This window comes from Bidens hawaiensis, unplaced genomic scaffold (genome assembly GCF_021521415.1).
Source record: "Bidens hawaiensis isolate Kalapana, Puna unplaced genomic scaffold, B.hawaiensis_p1.1 tig00040684_1, whole genome shotgun sequence".
In the NCBI taxonomy this organism is placed as follows: Eukaryota; Viridiplantae; Streptophyta; class Magnoliopsida; order Asterales; family Asteraceae; genus Bidens; species Bidens hawaiensis.
Window position 1 is genome coordinate 71,949 of NW_027505674.1, and position 21,284 is coordinate 93,232.

Below are 21,284 nucleotides of genomic sequence, written 5' to 3' on the forward strand. Positions count from 1 at the left end.
GACAATAATTATAAAAATAAAAAAAGATTAAACAAAACATGAGTTGTATAAAAAATAGTTACATTAATTAATTTATTAGTTAGGTGGAATGAGTGCATCTTGAATGATACTCCTAACAGCTTGGGTCATGACTCAACAACCTTTGCCTACCAATAATTCAAGTTAATTTTGACATTGATGTAATCCTCTTAACACACATTTGCACTAAACAAAATCTAGAAAAATAAGACCATACAATACTTCCGATTGGGCCAGAAGATCAAACACAACTCATGTCATTTCTAGTCCAACTAAAAGTATATAAGATTATACAAAAGTATTACCATCTTTACAAAACACCAACCACAAAGGAACTATGCACAAAAACTGACACATTCTCATCATATCGTGGGATTATATGCTACAGTACGGGCTGAACCGGGTCAAAGCGGGTCAATAAACAAACGAAACAATGTACACGGCTTCCTTCCGCTCTATCCCATCTGTTTAAAGTAAGCTTTATCTGCATTTGCAAGCCGATCTTGAAACAACGCCCACTCGCTTTTGCATCTATCTCTTACCCCTTTCCATGGAGCTTCACCGTTCTCAGACTTACCCTGAATTTGTTAAAAAATAATAACAATAATAATATTAATCGATCGCTGTTTAGTATTTCAAACAAAATGATGACTCACCTGGCTACCGAGAGAAGGAACGACTTGATGAATGATCCACTGTGAATCAACAACGCCGATTTTCTCGTGTGCAGGCTGTGAGGTCATAAAGTTGATATTAGTATAAATAATAAGTTACATGACAGGAATATAAAACAGATGATTGACTGATTGACTGACGTTAACGCATCTTCGAAGTGCAAAATCCAAACCCCATCCATGCACCAGATCGTTCTGCAAAAACAAATAAAGTTAATGTTAGAATTATTGTAAATGATAAGATTCGAAGGGTTCTAAGATTCGAACGCATCTTCTACGAGCCAAGCCCGGCTCATGAGCTACTCGAGATAGGCTTGCTAGAAGCTCAAATCAAGTCAAAGTTAAACGAGCTCGATCCTTTAAATAAGCTTGTTTAATAAACGAGCCCAAGCTGAGTTTCAATTATCAAGCTCTTGCAAGCCTAATAATTATATGATTTTCAATTTATGTATTAAATTTATATTTATACAAAACTATTTATTATACATAAAATTATGATAAAATAATCAATCAATCAATCAATCATACCCAGTAAAATCCCACCGACAGCAAAGCTATAGGTAGGGTCTGGGGAGGGTGGGATGTAGGCACACCGTACCTCTATCCAAAGGAATAAAGAGGTGGCTTCCAGAGAGACCCTCGGCTCTAAGTACATGTGTATGAAGCAAAATAAAGGAAATCAAAGTTTAACAGTTATATAAAAACTACTACTAATTATAATAATATTAATAATAAGGTCACAGTTTAACAGCAATATAAAAGCTAATAATAATAATAATAATAATAATAATATTATATGTAAGGGAAATACCATTATGGTATGTGACCTAAATAAGTTAAGTCTAAGCCCTAAGTTATTCAATTCTCTCTACAAATCCTTAACTTTAATTCTACTTCTCCACGAATTCCTATCCTCAACCATGTCCTCGGAGAGGTTTAGGTCTATCAAATCATGCCTAATCCTCTCATCCCAAGTCAATTTAGGTCGTCCTCTACCCCTTCTCCCCTCTATAGTAATGATAAAATAACTAGTAACTAAATAAAATATATTATGTTATATATCATCATCATCGTACTCAGTATATCCCACCAATAGCAAAGCTATGGTAGGGTCTGAGGAGGGTAAGATGTAGACAGCCTTACCTCTACCCCATAGGGATAGAGAGGCTGCTTCCGGTGAGACCCCCGGCTCGATAGTAGTTTTGCATCAAGCCTTGGACATAAGACACATAACATCAACCATCGGGACACCGACCGATTAGTGCATGTACCCTTGTCTTTCGGCTATCAACGCCACCACATGATGCCTGATTAACCTTCCGCCAACGTTATTTTCACAAGATTAGTAAAATAACGTCAAAATTAGTGCAACTTCACTTTTCATATATATTATGTTATATATGAAAAATATATAAAAAATAATTAATTTGTATAAATTAATTAATAATAAATAAACATTAAGCCGAAAAAACGAATCACGAGCTTGAAAAAAAGAATAACGAGCAGAGCTCGAAAAATAAATAACGGGCCTGACGTATTTGTACGGTCTTATTTTTCTTGAAAGAACGAATCACAAACTGAGCTCGAGCTCTCGTATATCAAAATGAGCGGAGCTCAAGCTTGAGCTCTCATGAGTCAAAACGAGCCAAGCTCAAGCCTAGTTGAGCTCGGGCTTGGCTTGTTTACACCCCTATACTTGATATGTATCTTTACCTGAACCATATGCCACACACACCGCCACGCGGACCGAGAGAATACAGGAGCCATAATCTCTACAAATCTGAATAAAACAAGTAAAAATTGTAGTGAAACCAAATTATCATGCATTACAACTCGTGTGTGTGTGTGTGTGTGTATAAAGAGAGAGTACGCTGCACATGGAGGCAAACGAGGATCACTGCACCATCCCGGTTTCTCTTCTGTATCCCTATAAACCAGTAAAGACATATATAACTTAAAGCATGGCCCACATTAAAGAACTATTTCATGAAACATTATACAAATATAAATAACTAAACAATCATAACCTACTTGTGAACTTCCTTATCACCTCTCCGCTTTGTCATTTGCCAAGTTAATCCATTATTAGGTTCAAGACCCGGTTGAGAAATCTCCAAACCATGCTTCTTTATCAACTGAATATACCTAAAACACACACATAATAAATTGAATTCTCAATTTACAATCAAGAAATAAACGACAAAAATACCTGTCTGCGTTAAAGTGTTCAACACCGAGGTCTTCATCCCAAATGAAAATATACTCATACGCTGCTACAACATCAGGATGCAAAAACCTCTTTGCATACCACCTGTTAAAAAAAGTTAGATACAATAAAACCTTAAAAAGTAAAACATGTAAATAACAAGTTTGTTATAACAGAAACTCAACCATACAGTCCATACCACTTGGTTTGTTTCCGAACGCTGATGTGGATTGCCTGCTTTGACCACTCATATTGGTCCCACTCGGTGACTACGCCATCATAGTGAAAAAGCAAGATTTGGAAATCCCCAGAAAACTACAAAGAGTCATATGATCAAACTTTAGTATCCTCAAATAAGTATAAGATTTAATAAAAATGGATATATTTAATATTGTGGAACCTTTTTTATTGATGCATCAATATTGTCCCTTTGACCCCAACCGACAGTGAAAGTCACCAAGTACTTTGGTTTTTTCTTGAAGTCCTGAAAATCCCACATTTTAAAATACAGTTCAAGTTATAAAAATATAAACCGAAGTAAACATAAGAAAGCATACTTCACTAGGTTCGCCCCATAATCTTCTCAAATATAAGTCGGTTTCTGCAACCACAATTCCCGGAGGCAATGTCTCAGCACCCCGAGGATTTGTTGGAACATAAATCTGGTACACAGGCATAATGTAATTAAAGTGCTCAATTAAAAACCAATTTTTCTGACTAATAATTCAAATGGTGACTAAAATCCTTAGAAAATATACCTTAGGTGTATTACTAGAACCAAGATTTTCAGGGAAACTGCGTTCAAGGGCTTTAGAACGGTCCTCACGCATTGTTACATCAAATGGTGAATAAATACTAGAAGGTAAAATAACCTGCAATGATGTTATTACAGTAAATTGAAATTCAAATAAATGGTTTATGTGGTGAAAATATACCCAAGATTCAGAAGTAAACAATAAATGGTTTATGTGGTGAAAATATACCTTGGTGAGAGAGACAGATGGGAAAGAAACACCAATAAAATATCCAACTACAATTCCCATAATTGTGGTTATAATTAGTTTCCCGCCACCATTTGACTTCTTGAAAACACCACTAGATCAAAAATAACAAAAGTGATTACTCAATATGGCTCAAGTGACTCAGCCAAACAAAACTCACATCTTTTTAGAAAAATCAACGAGTGTGATCCAATGTTTAGTGTGTGTGTGTGTATGTGTGTGCGCGCGCGCATCAACTGACCTGCGATACACGCCTTTCATTGTGTTACAAGTGACAAATGCTAAATGTCAATCTCCAGGTAATTATAAGAGCAGCTCCCAATGAGCTTACAAAATCCACCAAAATGCTAGAGGGCTAAATAAAAATTTGGAACACAGGCTAGAATACCTGAAAAGTTGAAACCATGAAAAAATACATATTAAATTCCAGATAGTGTCAATGCATATAACAATTAATTATACAAAACAAGGGATGAATTGTTGGATTTAGTAAAACTAAGTAAACTAAACAAATTGCATTCTTGATGGAGCTAAACAATAAAATGAGCTCTAAGTATTTTATCCTTCATTTTATCCAAGAAAGTATCAGTCATTTTTATTTTTAATTCTCTTTCTTATATTATAAAAGATTTACTGCAATTTCAATTCTTCTCAGGTTTCAAAAGGATGATTATTTTGATATTATATGCATGGGTCCATTACATTTTTGTAGGTTGGGCCAGCATATTGCTCTTTTTCAGGTACCTAACTTGCTCTATAAAGTTGGTAATACTTGGTACAAATTGGAAGTTTTTCATTCAATAATCATTATACACATAGTTATTAAAAGCGACAGGCGCAAAAAAAAGCGAGGGCCTGAGAAAAAAAAAAAGCGCACTTAAATAAAAAAAATTAAAGATATATTGTGTATATGAAAAATAACATTATTCTTTAAATAAAATTAATAAAGGCTATTATATAACATTTAAATCATCTTTTTATTTAAAGGCAACATTTAAATCATCTAATTAGTACCAGAAGTTCTAAAGTAGTCAAGATTCAAATGCAATTCCAAAATTTGAATAACAAAATGTTGAATGTAATTCCTTTGACCTCTCCTAGATCTAAGTTTCAATCGCAGTCCTTGCGTTTCTTTTGCTAGGTTTTTACCTTCTCATGTTCCTGTCCTACACTATGCCGAAGCACTCGCCTAGGAACTAGAAGCCCATTTATTGAGCATCACCTGAAATAATGGACCTAGGTGCAAGAAGCGAGGGCTTTTAATAACTAGGGGTGTGAGTGGTGCGGTTTTGGGCTAAAACCAAACCGAAAACCAAAACTTCGGTTTTTGGTCTTTTAAAATCGTTTGGTTTCGGTTTCGGTTTTTACGGTTTTTGCCATTTGAGCTTGAAAATTTTAGGCCGAAAATAATGAATTTAGGTAGAAATAATTCTGTTAATTGTTAACTAATAGACTATTATACATTTGGCCAAAAGTTTTTGAGTTGCATATTTATTAAATTCTTATAAATTACTTTAAAAAAATAAAAAACTAAAAAAAAGTAAAAATCTAGAAATTAGGTCCGGTTATTTCGGTTTTTATCATAAGCAAAACCAAAACCGAACCGTACCGTTAGTTCGGCTTTTACAAACACAAAAACCAAACCGTCGGTTTTTGTTACGGTTCGGTTTGGATTTTTCGGTTTCGAATCGATTTATTCCTAATTTCCTATTATCAACTATATGATTATACATAAATAAAAAAAACAAATCACTATCCATAAAATAAAATGTAGCAATAAGCATAGGCATAAATTAATCCATTCTATCATTCTCCATATCAGCATTAATTAACATTAACACTAAGCAATAATAAGACATAATAAACTCAGTTTACTATTAGCTCAAACTAGATCCACATCTAAAACGGATCCAAATTCAAATCACACTGATCCAAACTTACAGAATCATAACCATAACTGTATCAATAGATCGATCAAATTCATACGAAATGTGAAAGAAGAACACGTCAGCAAGTCAATTAAGCACAAATTGGTGTACAGTGAAGCATAATAATAATAATCAATTTTGAAAATAAATGAGAAATTAAATTAATTAGGGTTTGCAGATATACTTACAGTATGTTTGTTTGTTTGTTTGTTTCAGGTGAAAGCGACGCCGTTTTCCGGTTCCTGAGAAATCGGTATGAATATGATTATATATCTATGTTTCTATATAATGAGAAGTATTTTGATGTGTTGGTTTTAAATTAAGACAAAAAAAAAGTGAATAATCAGCATGTTCCTATTCGAATATTTATTTAAGATTTTATCAATCAATCAATCAATCAATCATGCCCAGTAAAATCCCACCGACAGCAAAGCTATAAGTAGGGTCTGGGGAGGGTGGGATGTATGCACACCGTACCTCTATCCAAAGGAATAAAGAGGTAGCTTCCAGAGAGACCCTCGGCTCTAAGAACATGTGTATGAAGCAAAATAAAGGAAATCAAAGTTTAACAGTTATATAAAAACTACTACTACTTATAATAATATTAATAATAAGATCACAGTTTAACAGCTATATAAAAGCTAATAATAATTATAATAATAATAATAATAATATATGTAAGGGAAATACCATTATGGTATGTGACCTAAATAAGTTAAGTCTAAGCCTTAAGGTATTCAATTCTCTCTAAAAATCCTTAACTTTAATTCTACTTCTTCACGAATTCCTATCCTCAACCATGTCCTCGGAGAGGTTTAGGTATATCAAATCATGCTTAATCCTCTCATCCCAAGTCAATTTCGGTCGTCCTCTACCCCTCCTCCCCTCTATGGTAATGTTTTCTACGGATCTAACAGGATTCGTCGTCTGTCTTCTCTTTACATGTCCAAACCATCTCAATCTCCACTCTCTTATCTTGTCTGCTATGTTCGCCACCCCTAATCTCTCGCGAAACACATCGTTTCTTATTCGGTCTAGCCTTGTGTGCCCACACATCCAACGTAGCATTCTCATTTCTGCTACCTCCATCTTCCGCACTTGTGCCTTCTTGATGGCCCAACAATCTGTTCCATATAGCATTGCAGGTCTAACTGCCACCCTATAGAATTTTCCCTTTAGTTTAGTCGGGAAACTCTTGTCGCACAATATACCTGTGGCTGCTTTCCATCTACACCATCCTACCTGAACTCGGTGGGTCCCATCACTGTCTAATTCCCCATCGCTCTGTACAAATGATCCTAAATACTTGAACTTCGTTACCTGCGGGACCACCTGCCCTTCAATTGTGATCTGTGCGTCTTCATTGTCGTTTATCCCACCAAAATCACAGTGGAGGTACTCCGTCTTAGATCGGCTAATCTTTAAACCTTTTGTCTCTAAGGTTGTTCGCCACTCCTCAAGCCTCATCTTTAGATCTTGTTTTTTCTCAGCAAGTAACACAATATCGTCTGCGAACATCATGCACCACGGGAGAGTCCCCTGAATCGACTTTGTAACACAATATCGTCTGCGAACATCATGCACCACGGGAGAGTCCCCTGAATCGACTTTGACAACTCATCCAAGACTACTGCAAAAAGGAACGGGCTCAACGCTGACCCCTGGTGAAGACCTACCTCTACAGGAAAGAAATCAGTATCCCCCACTGGCGCACGGACACTTGTTTCACTCCCGGTATACATATCCATAATTATCTCTATGTATTTCCTGGGCACTCTTCTACCCTCCAAGCACTCCCAGAGCACCTGTCGTGGCACACTGTCGTAGGCCTTTTCTAGGTCAATAAACACCATATGTAGATCACGTTTCTTCTCCCTATACTTTTCCATTAATCTTCTTATAAGGTGTATTGCCTTGTGGTGGAACGCCCCGGCATGAAGCCAAATTGGTTGACCGTAACCTGAGTTTCTCGTCTAAGTCTAACCTCAATCACTCTTTCCCATAGCTTCATAGTATGACTTAGTAGTTTGATTCCTCGGTAGTTACCACAACATTGGGCGTCTCCTTTGTTCTTATAGATAGGAACTACAACGCTGCTCCTCCACTGGTCTGGCATCTTACCTGATTTAAGAATACTATTGAACAGAGTAGTTAACCACATGACTCCTTCCTCCCCCAGACACTTCCACACCTCGATGGGTATGTTGTCTGGGCCAACCGCCTTAGACCTTCCCATCCTCCTAAGTGCATCCTTCACCTCTTCTCGTGTGATCCGTCGGCAGTAACAGTTATTCGATTGTTGTCGTTGAAAGTTTGTGTTGTCATGTTCTTCTTGGTAAGCTCTCCCATTGTTAAAAAGATTGTGGAAGTAGGTTTGCCATCTTAGCTTGATGTCCTGCTCCTTGACCAGTACATGCCCATCTGTATCCTTTATGAACTGCACCGGTCCTAGATCTTGCCTTCTACGCTCCCTGGCTTTGGCAATCTTAAACATAGCATGTTCCCCCTCTTTTGTTTCTAGACTTTCATACATCCGTTTAAAGGCCGCCTTCTTTGCTTCCGCCACTGCCTTCTTCGCCTCTATCTTGGCCGTTTTGTAGCTGTCCCTCAATTCCACTCGCTCCTCCTCATTCGTGCACCTCATTAGCTCCCTAAAACATCCTAGTTTGTCCCTTATCTTGTCTTGCACTGCGTCATTCCACCACCAAGACTCCTTATACCCACTTGTCTTTCCTGTTGTGACCCCGAGAGTCTCCTTTGCTACTTGGATGATCTTTGTCTCCATAGCTTCCCATATATGAGTTGAGTCTCCATTTAATCGAGCCCGCGTATGCAGTATGAGTTTATCCTTAAAAAGTAGGAGATTTTCGTCCTTCAAATTTCCCCATCGAATTCTCGGTGTACCTTTCTTCTCTCGAACAGTCAGCTTATTTCTGAAGGCTATATCTGTCACTAGAAGTCGATGTTGAGTCACAACTGCCTCCCCAGGTATGACTTTGCAATCCTTCCACCAACGTCGGTCTTCTTGCCTCATCAAAAGGTAGTCAATTTGCGTGTCGCGTCCGCCACTGCTAAAAGTGATTAAATGAGAATCTTGTTTCCTAAAATAAGAATTTATAATACCTAGGTCATGTGCCACCGCAAACTCTAGAAGATCTGTTCCGGTCTCATTCCTATCACCAAAACCGAAACCCCCATGTACGGCTTGAAAACCATCGTTAGCCTTACCAATGTGTCCATTAAAATCACCTCCTATGCAAATCCTCTCCCCCTAGGTATGCCCCCTACCACTGCGTCTAGGCAATCCCAAAATTCTCTCTTTTCCTGATCCCCTAGGCCTACATGAGGCGCGTAGGCGGAGACTACTGCCACAACTTCCTCTCCTGGTACTAATTTCAACACAATAATCCTGTCATTATGTCTTATCACCTCCACCACACTAGTGTGTATTTCCTTAGCCACTATAAACCCCACTCCATTCCTAGCTCCATCAGACCCCGAGTACCACAACTTATACCCATTACACTCAGCCCCTCTATGTCCTTTTCACTTAGTCTCCTGGAGGCATGCTATCTGAACCCTACGTCTTTTAAGCACATCTACCAATTCTAGCAACTTACCATTTAATGTTCCTACATTCCAAGAAGCCAAACGCAATAAACGCTCCCTATCTTTACTCTTTCCTACACCCCTCGTTTCAATTGATTGATAATCAGAAGGCTGAGGTGTCCACGTTACTGTCTTCTGTCCATCGCTATCTGTTTTTTTTTATTATTCTTTGCTAATGATAAGTGATATCACTATTAAGTTTTGATTAAAAGTTAAAAAGACTTAAAACTATGAGTTCGTTTTGTTTTTCTTCATGACCATTTGTAGTGGATGAAGCTTCTTTGTGGACGTTATGCAACATGTAGCGTTAGGTTAACATAAGACTATAAGAGTTTTTTTTGCTAAAATTGGTGTAATGGATGAGCCATTTCAATCATTGACACATCAATATTTTTTTTAGCTTTTAATAAGAATAAAAATAAATAAAAAATAATTAGATTATAATCTTCTGATATGAATTTTGGAATACAGAGGCTAATTCTTTGGCCCAAAACCACTACAAAGTGAATGGTACTATGACCATTTCGCTATATCTACTCAACTGATCACTAAACAAACACAAGGGTTTTGTAGCTGCTTTTCTACTTCAACTTGTTGCCGGAAAACCTGGGGTGCATACATCCACTTCTACTTTATTCTTCTTTTTCTAAAACCATTTCTTTTATTTATCAAAAAAACATGGTCTAATAAAAAACAAGTGTTGATTATAAGACTTTATAAGACTATGAATAATGACGTATGCCCGTTAAAAGACATTTTTGTCACATCAATGTTAACAGTCAACACTGAATTTTTTAGAAAAATGTGTAAATAATTAATGTTTTTTTAATCGTTACCCAAATTAATTTTTATTTCAATATTATAAATAATATAAAAAGATATGTTTTTATGCCACATTTAATTAACATTTAAAAACATATATTTTCATTAATATTTGAAAATAGAGTATACATATATATATATAGGTATATATATGTAGATCTAGACCCTTAGATTAAAGATCTAGTGGTTGAGATTGGTGGTTTTCAAAATAGCAAATAGTTTCCTATGATCAAGGATTTAGGTCACATAGTTTCCTAACTTTAAATTTTATGCCCTTCCTACTCTTCCTACAAAACTATGTATTTTTATTTTAACCATTTTCTATATATGGATATATATATACACACATAAGTAACAAAAAACTTGAAAATACTTGAAAATGTTGGTAAGTTGGCTTGTATGGTTGTCCCCATCGTAACATTTTGATGATATTGCTTAAGAGATTTTATAAACAATTAAGAAGATTAGAGAATAATATACGTGTGTTGGGGTGAAGTGTGATATATGTGAAGCTCAAAAAGTAAACGTTTAAAATTTGCATGCTCAAAAAAATGACCGTTAATTGTGATGGATTAATTCTTATCCCACGTGGGTTTTCTATTTGACCGTTATTAGCCGTTTGTTTTGTTGAGAATAAGGTGGAGCTGGAATGTTCAACGTGGGATGATTTATTCAAGCTTACCAAGTCTTTAGTTTAAGTTGTTATTTGCTTTTTATGTTTCCTATTATTTGGCTTTCAGTTATTTCTTTTCATGTATTTAAAGGCTATTTGGCCATTATCAATGCAGTAGATTTACGTTCTGTTTTCTAAGTTATAACTACCAAATATCAAATTGCACATCAAAAAGGAAATAATCAATTGTACAAAAATAACCGTTCATTCATTGGTCAATACTATGTTGGTATCGTTATAAAAACGCCATTGACACATAAAGGTGGTACTACTAACATTGAATTCGAAATTCAATGGCAATGATGATTATATAGTTGATAAAGATAATTAGCTTGTTTACCTTGTTTATGAACTATCAAAGTGTTAGTTAATCTCTAACTACATTCACTTCAGTGTAACATCCTACATACCACTTGCACTACCAATATTGTTCAATTGTTCGTTTTGCCCACAATAGATTGTCCGTCTAAGAAGTAGAAACTCACAATTTTTCGTTTAACCCAGTAGAGACTTCAGACTTCCCATAAGGATACTCGCCATGAGCACGCTTAACTGTAGATATTTCATATACGCCACAACCAAGTAAATGTTGGAAAACTTGTATTATAAATTCCAGAAAATAAAACGAAAATAAACGAAACAGTAAACCGGGCTTGTGTTTAACACAATTCCCTTAAACAGATTATCGGTCTGTTCCCACGGTACTCCGGTTTGAAACAGAATCGGTGCTCTACCGGACTCGTACACTTGCCTGAAACAAAATCGGAAATAATATTGCTGCAGAGAAGTAAAAGAAGAAGTGTGTTTGATTTTGGTGTGTCTACAAATGAATAATGGTCATGGTATTTATAACCAAGAGTCATAACCATACAATCAACTCTTAGTTATGACCATTAAAGAATATTAAATAATAATAATAATACTCATCTAATGACCATAATCAAAAAGAATTGAAACTGAAACACAATAATCATAATCATTATGATTATTATTAATGGTATTGACTAGACCAACATACGTTGGACGCGGGCTCGGGTTTTCGGACTTGCATTCGTGTGGGCACGCACGAGTTCGATGAATTTCTAGTCCAGAAACCCAAATTTGCACCCCCCCTGCGCGTGCGTAGAACTTGTGGTAAAACATGTCACAAATAATTCAAATAGGTGTAAGGGCTTCACCTTATAAACCATTCATTATTTTGTGCCCAATCCGATGGGACAAACATTAACAACTTCCACCACTTCCTTCATTCACACACTTAAAACTTCCAACAGTAAATACCTTGTATTTAAATTTTAGATTTAGAGGATAAACCCAAACAAAGTGAGAAAAATTGTCGATTAACACCCGACAATATTTATAATCCGTTAATACATTAGCGGGCTGCTTGTTACGTTTGTTGTTTTATGTTTCTCATTTATTTCCTTGTTGGGTCGCTTAGTACATTAAAACATAGTTTATGGGCCGTTTATATTAAGTTCTAAGATTGGGCCCATTAGATTGATTAATGTGTAATCGGGCTGCTTGTTTGTTTGGGCTGTAGGCCTACAAACAAACCAAATTGGAGAGATGACTTGTGTTTGAATCTAGGGATGAAAGTCTCGATCATGAAAAATTGTAAATTTTTGGTACCGGTATCAGAATGGTACCGGTATTGAAGGTAAAAAATCAAGAAATACCATTATCGGTACCGAAACTTAAAGTATCGGTACCAGTACCGAATTTGCTCATCCCTATGAGTCCCTTTAAATCTTGAAAAGTGTGACAACTAATATAATCGAACAAGCTAACCATGAAAATTAAAAAACCAAACTATCAATAATCATATATTAAATAAATATTCATAAGATTCAAACTTGTTAATATTCTTACATTACTTGTTCACTTAAAACTAATCAAAACCAATTGGAATAAATATACCCAATCTTTTTAAAGCTATAACGAAAACATAAACTTATATTAAAAAAGTTACCTACTCCCATCATTTAAGCACTTTTTATTATTGGATGATGTAGTAATGGGATTAACCATTGATGTTGAAGGACATATTATGAGATACGTTAATCATGTCCACCATTGTCTGTGTTTGGTAACTGTGTATCTCACTTGTCACCTCGGTCGAGTCACCCCTAGTCGTGGGCCGCTGCCACGAGTGCGAGCTCAAGCCCGACAACACATAAGCCCGACCCGAATACTCAAACATAGCACGGTTCACCATTCTCACTTTCATTTCCCTCAACTCAGCCATCAAACCAACAACTAACAAATCACCTCCACGGCCCGACACAGAATCCTCCATCTTTTTTACACAATCTTCCAGTAACGACACTGCTGATGTTAAATTACCACTTTCGGCCATCGTTTGGGCCTCAGCTACCGCCTCAGCGGCCCTAAGCCTATTCTTTTGTCGGTCAACTTCTATTGATACTTTTTGCTATCCCAAAATTTTCTCGGGCCTCGAGATCACCACGTCTTCGTTTCCACCACTCATGACCATTGTTTTCTTTATCGGGTCCACATAAATAACACTAAATTTCACCAATGACATTTCGTTACCCAATTTTTCAACCGGAATATCCATTTCTACGAGAAAATCTCTCTGTTCTTCAGCGAATAAATCGCCAACTTCAATATAACCCAATCTTCTATTATCATCCATACCCGCTTTGTAACTCCCGGCTTTAATAGACCCAAGACGTAACACGGGATGAACACACTCGACTTCAACTCGCAAGTCTTGAACCACAACACTCAAAAGCCCGCCGATACACTGAGCAAAAGCATCTTGTATCACATTCTCGTCTTCTATAAACGAAAACATCCCTCCCGAATGCTCAGCTATAGAGTGTAGCGAACGAGCATCATGATCCACACCAAACCCAAATGTGTGAATGGGTATGCGAGTTTCGCCTTTTTTAACTTGAATAGAAGATAAAATAGCCCGGTAATCAGTGAAGATTCTGTCTTGCCCGTCCGACAACAATATCATGCTACTAACGGGATTCTTGAATTTTCGATCATTCATCACTTCTATAAACGAAAACATCCCTCCCGAATGCTCAGCTATAGAGTGTAGCGAACGAGCATCATGATCCACACCAAACCCAAATGTGTGAATGGGTATGCGAGTTTCGCCTTTTTTAACTTGAATAGAAGATAAAATAGCCCGGTAATCAGTGAAGATTCTGTCTTGCCCGTCCGACAACAATATCATGCTACTAACGGGATTCTTGAATTTTCGATCATTCATCACTTTGGCTCCCTTTACTAGGCCCTCGGTTATATTGGTCCCACCGTCAGCAACCAACGAGTTAATCATTTGTAAAGATTCTTGTTTCCCACTTTCAGTCATACGACGAAGTGGGAAAAGGCGATGAGCTATAGAAGAAATGACTATAACCGAAAGTCGATCACATGGACCGAGATGTTGTACTAAAAAACATATAGCTTGTTTTAGTAACACAATCTTTGTGCCCCCCATGCTACCACTAATATCAAGAATAGTCACTAGATCTATCGACGCACGATTGTTGAGATTTCGTTTAATGACAGGAGCTTTGATATTAATCAAGATACCAAAATCATCAAAGGAAGATGATCTTGCTATTTCAGAGACTTCAGGATATGTTTTCATCTCTATTTCTTCATTAAAATCGGAATCACTAGATAATATGTTGTCCTCTTTCGGGACGACTAGTTCATCATCATCATTAAAGATTGGAGGCTCTACAACTTGGGATAAAAAGTATTCGTTACTACCAGCGTGCAATTGTTGTGGCGGTATACCACCTTGGGACCATGGATTGGAACTTGAACTTGAATTCACACAAGAACCGGGATTCTTTAAGGGGATTTCTTTCCATTTTGCACGACAGACGGGACATACTCGGTTTCCATGTTTTACATTTGATGTAATGCAATGGAAATGGAAGGAATGTGAGCATTCCGCTGTGAAGATTGCGTGGCTGTTGGTTGTTTTCAATCCAAACAAAATTTGTTTAATAAAAATTACAAATTTGGAAATATAGGTATACTAATTTGTAAACATTGGAAAATAATAATGCATTTGATGTATTAAAGATTACGCGTATATTATAGTATGCATCATACTTCAATGATCCTTGTTATCGACATCTTATCGTTAAGGTTTCGTAGTGATGCTTGTTGGTTCACTTTATTCCAAATCTGTTTTTCCTAGAAAAGATTGTACATCTCATGAATGAACATCAATTCGAAGCCTAGTGAAGAAGTAACAATATTTTGACCTCAAATCAAACATGCTTTATACAAAATACAAAAACCTTTTTTATATGATTTTTTGATATTGAACAATTAAGTACTGATCTTTTGAAAGTTAAATAGAATATCACTTAAGATCGATCAAGATCACGCAAGTTGTTAATCACTTTCGCGTAATGACTAGATGTCTTTCGGGCCAACTAGTGTTAAAAGTTATTATTCTTAGTGATAAGAAAACTAGAAGCTTTTTAAAGTGAAGAACATTAAGCAAATGATGTTCCATCAAGGAACTAAAGAAAAGCATATGCATCATATAGTCAAAAGCTAAAGAATTTATACTCTTTTCAAAGATAAACTTACTTTCATCATCTATTCATCTTTATGCTTCACAAGTACTAAAGCCAAAAAGTCTTAATTCAAGTATGAAAAAGAGACAGGTAGGTTTTGTGTGTGAAAGTGAAGGTGTTGACCAAACAATTGTTCTATATCCATCAATAAGGCTATGCGTAGTGAAATGGCTACAGATTGGGGAATTTTGCGCCATGTGACGCCCAGTTAGCAAGGGGTGAGAATTTGTTTTTGGGGTGTAATGGTGTAGGGGCTACAATAGTAATATAATAATAATATATATATACATATATATATATATATATCTTACACACATATATATATATAATAATATATATATATATATATATGCAAATGACAGAGACATGAGGGCGAGAAGAACTCCCCGCCCCCGCCCCTTTTCGCCCATTTATCGCCTGGGGGGGCGGTGTTCGCGCCCTTCTCGCCCCATTTCGCCCATACTCGAGCCCCACTACACTCGGCCTAAGTACTATATATTAATTTTATGATTTTATCAATACTAGTAGCAAATTTAAACCAGTATGTAACTTAAATAAAAAATTGTTGTACATGTAAAAATTGATGTGAAAGAAGATAACCTTAAAGGGTCCATCACACCATTAAGATTTAAAAACTACATGATAAAAAAAACAAAACATCACTATCTACATGTGACATCCCCACCATATGATGTACAAGTAAAGATTTATCATAAGTCATAACCACAATAACCAGCCACTAGTAAAGAATCTCTTAATCACAATAAAATATTGTAATAATTAATCAAACAACTAACATAATCTTTTTTTTTTTTAATTGAAATTTTACTCGTACTATACTTTTACACCGATAACTCTATATGATAAAATCATACATAACAAGGGAAACTAGATTCAAAAGTACCTCTGACGAAGATATAACGCCAGATTTGGACACCTAGATACCGGAAGACAAAGAAGTCGGAGTGGTCGCCTTTCGACGAAGAACGTCTGAGCTTCTTGGCAGCGACTCGGCGTCGTAGGTTGTTTTAAACACGTCAATGCATGTGCTTAGCCCTAGAGCAAGCTTCATCTTCCTCCATTTACTTTCACCTCCCATGATTTGAATGATACAAGTTATAAAACAAATCTTATATTTATAGAATAATATTATGATGAGAAGAATGGACAGATCTTAAATGTTAAGAAACATTCTTATTCTTGATCAAGATTTGATGAATGAAAATAAGGTGATTGCTTTGAACTTATATATATAGTAAAAGGGGTGAGAGGAAAACCACTTTTATGGGCAATCTTCTGTCACCAAATAATTAATTTAATTATGCATTTAATAATTTTAACAATTATATTGTATTAACTTTTTGTAACTTGTATCGAATTTGACTAATTAATAACTGTTCAAAAGTCAAAACAATATTGGCAACTTGATTTTTTAACAAAATTTAGTAACTTTTATGAATAAGTAACAAACCTAGCTAACATTTTGTGTCTTCTGATACTAATCTTGTAACAAAATTTGTAAACAATTAGTTTATTAAAATATACCTAGTCACTAGGGGTGCAAACGAGCCGAGCTGCTAGTGAGCTACTCGAGATCGGCTCGATCGAAACGAGCTTAAACGAGCTCGAGCCTAAAAGAAAGCTTGTTTAATAAACGATCCCGAGCTTCACTTATCGAGCTAGAACCGGCTCGCGAGCCTAAACGAGCCTCTCATATATATATATATATATATATATATATTATAAATAGATATATAAATATATACATATATATTTATGAATTATTAATTGATATATAATTTTATGAAAAAAAAAATAACATATATTATTTTATATACAAAGTTATAATGAAAACAAAAACTACGTAACGAGCCGAGCTCGAGCTTTATAAATAAAGAATAAAACGAGTCGAGCTCGATCTCCTTATAAGTTAAACGAGCTGAGCTCGAGCCTGGTTAAGCTCGGGCTCCACCGGCTCCTTTGCACCCCTACTAGTGGTCACGAAGTTGCTAGGAAGTTATACTCAAACATGTTAATCATGAAAATAAAAAACCAAACTATCACTTATCTGATAATAAACAAATGTTCATAAGATTCAAACTTATTAATATCCTTACATTACCAATCAAATCCAATTGGAACAAATATACTTAAACTTTGTAAAACTAAAATGAAAACATAAACTTAAATTAACAAGCATACTTTCTCATATCATCTAAGCACTTTTTTTGTTATTACTTATTAGGATTAACTGTTGATGTTGAAGGACTCAGGTTAATACTCATTGTATTAGATACATTAATCATATCCACCATTGTCCATGTTTGGTAAGTTGTTATCTCACTTGTCACCTCGGTCAAGTCACCCCTAGCCGTGGCCCGCTGCCACGAGTGTGAGCTCAACCCGGACAACATATAAGCCCGACCCGTATGCTCATACATTCTACGGTTCACTATTCTCTCTTTCATTTCCCTCAGTTCCGCCATCAAACCGATAACTAACCGATCACTACCCGACACAGAATCCGCAAGCTTTTTACGGCATTCTTCAAGTAACGACCCTGCCGACGTTAAATTACCACTTTCAGCCAGCGTTCGGGCCTCGGCCATCGCCTTGGCAGCCCTAAACCTGTTCCTCTGACGGTCAACTTCTAACTATACTTTCTGGTCCCCCAAAATTTTCTCGGGCCTCGAGATCACCACGTCTTCGTTTCCATCACTCATGACCATTGTTTTCTTTATCGGGTCCGTATAAGTAACTTTAAATTTCACCAATGACATTTCGTTACCCGATTCTTCACCCGGAATATCCATTTCCACGAGAAAATCTCTCTGTTCTTCAGTGTATGAATCGCCAACTTCAATATAACCCGATCTTTTATCATCATCCATACCCGCTATGTAACTCCCGGCTTTAATACACCCAAGATGTAACACGGGATGAACACATTCGACTTCAACACGCAAGTCTTGAACCACAACGCTCAAAAGCCCACCGATACACTGAGCAAAAGCATCTTGTATCACATTCTCGTCTTCTATAAACGAAAACATCCCTCCGGAACGCTCAGCTATATAATGTAACGCACGCGCATCATGATTCACACCAAACCCAAACGTATGAACCGGTACGTGAGATTCAGTTTTAAACCCGGCCTTTTGAAGGCGGGCACTAGTGTAACACGGGTCTTGCCCGTCCGACAACAATATCATACTACTAACGGGATTCTTGAACTTGCGATCGCTCATCACTTTGGCCCCCTTTCTTAAGCCCTCGGTTATAAACGTCCCACGGTCAACAACCAACGAGTTAATCATTCGTAAAGCTTCTTGTTTCCCAGTTTCGGTCATACAACGAAGTGGGAAAAGGCGACGAGCTATGGAAGAAAACGCTATAACCGAAAGTCGGTCACAAGGGCCAAGATGTTGTACTAAAAACCCCATTGCTTGTTTTAGTAACGCAATCTTTGAACCCGTCATGCTGCTACTAATATCAATCACGGTTACCAGATCAATCGACGCACGATTGTTGAGATTTCGTTTAATGACGGGAGCTTTGATATTAATTAAGATGCCGAAATTATCAAAGGAAGTTGATCTTGCAATTGCTGAGACTTCAGGATATGTTTTCATTTCTATTTCTTCATTAAAATCAGAATCACTAGATAATATGTTTTCTTCTTTCGGGACGACTAGTTCATCATCATCATTAAAGATGGGAGGTTCTTGAACTCGGTATAATAAGTTAGCATTAGGGCGTGCTAAATGTGGCGGAACTGGTGTACCAACTGGGAAAACCATTGTATAATCATCTTGTTGGGACCATGGATTGGAATTTGAGCTTGAAGTCACACAAGAACCGGGATTCTTTAAGGGGATTTCTTTCCATTTTGCACGACAGATGGGACATGCTCGGTTTCCATGTTTTCCATTTGATGTAATGCAATGGAAATGGAAGGAATGTGAGCATTCCGCGGTGAAGATTGCTTGGCTGTTGCTTGTCTTCATTGGCATCAAGCATATTGCACAAAATTGCTGCAATCCAAACAAAAATTCTTTATTATTTATTAAAAGTTAGAAATTTCAAAATATAGGTATACTAATAATGCACACTTTGTTGATCCTTATTATCGACATGTCATCGTTAATAGATTTCCTTAATGAACTCTCAACACGATTGTGTTTTCGATTACAACATGTTTAATATTTAGTTTTATAAAGTGTTGCCATAGTTTACTTAGAAAAGAGTGTATATCTCATGAATGAACATGAGTTTGAAGCCAAGTGAATTTTTACTTCAAATCAAACATTTTGTTTCCAAAATACAATTAAACTATTGATCTTTTGAAAGTTAGATAGAACCCGATCTATGCATCCCGGTTTAAATATATTTAACCACAACTTTGTTAGACAATGTGAAAAAATTATCATGTAAAATCAAGATCACGTAAGTTGCGAATCAGTTCGGCCTTATGACTAGACGTCTTTCGGGTACGTGGCCAACTAGTATTAAAGGTTATTCTAACAGATTAAAAACTAGGAACATTTTAAAGTAAAGATCAATAAGCACATGATGTTCCAAGCATATGCATCATATGTATGAAAAGAATTAGGAATCAATAAGAGAAAGCTAAAGAATTTATACTATTTCAAAGATAAACTTACTTTCATCAAGTTCATGTTTCACAAGTAATTAAAGTCAAAAAGTATTAATTCAATTATGAAAAAGAAAAAGAGAGGTTTTGTAAGTGAAATTAAAAGTGTTGACCAAAAAAATACACTTTACCAGTTTACCTTGGAAGTAAAACTGTCAATCTATAAACATATATTAATTTTGTCAATATTAAAAGAGTTGACCAAACCAGTGTGTGACTTAAATAAAAAAATGTTGTCAAAAACCAACAAAGATTGATGTGAAAGAAGATAAACCTTAAAGGGTCCATCAAACCATTAAGATTTGAAAACTATATCACAACAAAAAAAATGACATCGCTATCTACATATGACTCTATCCCCACCCATATAATGTTATACATGTAAAGATCTATTATCATCACAATAAGAATCACATTAAAAAAATGTAACAATAACCTAATCAATTGACCCAATAATTTTTATGTTACTCATACTCTACTTTTACACCGATGATTCTACACGACAAAATCATATATAACTAGGAAAGTGAAACTATATTAAAAAGGATAAAATACGTCAGTCGACGAAGACATAACTTCGGATTTGGACACAAGGAGACCGGAAGACGAAGGAGTTGAAGTGGTCGCCTTTCGACGACAAACACCCGAGCTTCTCGCCAATGGTTCGTCTTCGTCGTCGGATGTTTTCAACACATCAATGCATGTGTTAAACCCTAGAACAAGCTTCATCTTCCTCCATGTACTTTCACCTCCCATGATTTGAATGATACAAATTATAAAACAAATCTTATATTTATAGAATAATAATATTATTATGAGACAGATCTTAAGCGGAAAAACTAATTGGTGTATACAAACATATATTCTTGATGAAGATTTGATGATTATAGTTTCCTTAAATATTTGTGTGTTGGTTTAGGAACCAATTGCTTAGAACATATATAGTAGATGAGAAATCTTCTGTGTACCAGATAAATCAATTTGATTTAATTATGCATTTAATATTTTAGCAATTATATTGTATTAACTTTTAAGATTGTAACTTGTAAGTATCGAATTTGACTAATTAATAACTCTTCAAAAGTCAAAACAATATATTGACTACTAAAAATG

The 21,284-nt window shown here is 35.9% G+C and overlaps 1 protein-coding gene and 2 pseudogenes across 1 annotated transcript; all 3 read right to left on the minus strand.

The window, feature by feature from the left end:
- Positions 1-465: 465 nt before the first annotated feature.
- LOC143614672 (uncharacterized) lies at positions 466-6,092 on the minus strand. The gene is made up of 14 exons (XM_077088041.1): positions 6,016-6,092; positions 4,141-4,287; positions 3,882-3,993; positions 3,657-3,770; positions 3,456-3,560; positions 3,299-3,382; positions 3,098-3,213; positions 2,902-3,003; positions 2,724-2,837; positions 2,563-2,619; positions 2,406-2,472; positions 834-887; positions 675-749; positions 466-596 (listed from the first exon to the last, which is right to left on the minus strand). Exons 2-14 carry the CDS (start codon positions 4,158-4,160, stop codon positions 474-476), a joined length of 1,143 nt encoding a protein of 380 aa, XP_076944156.1. The 5' UTR covers positions 4,161-4,287; positions 6,016-6,092; the 3' UTR covers positions 466-473.
- A 6,862-nt stretch (positions 6,093-12,954) lies between these two features.
- On the minus strand, positions 12,955-16,616 carry LOC143614666 (E3 ubiquitin-protein ligase WAV3-like; annotated as a pseudogene).
- Positions 16,617-17,751: 1,135 nt separating this feature from the next.
- On the minus strand, positions 17,752-20,940 carry LOC143614667 (E3 ubiquitin-protein ligase WAV3-like; annotated as a pseudogene).
- Between the last annotated feature and the right edge of the window lie 344 nt (positions 20,941-21,284).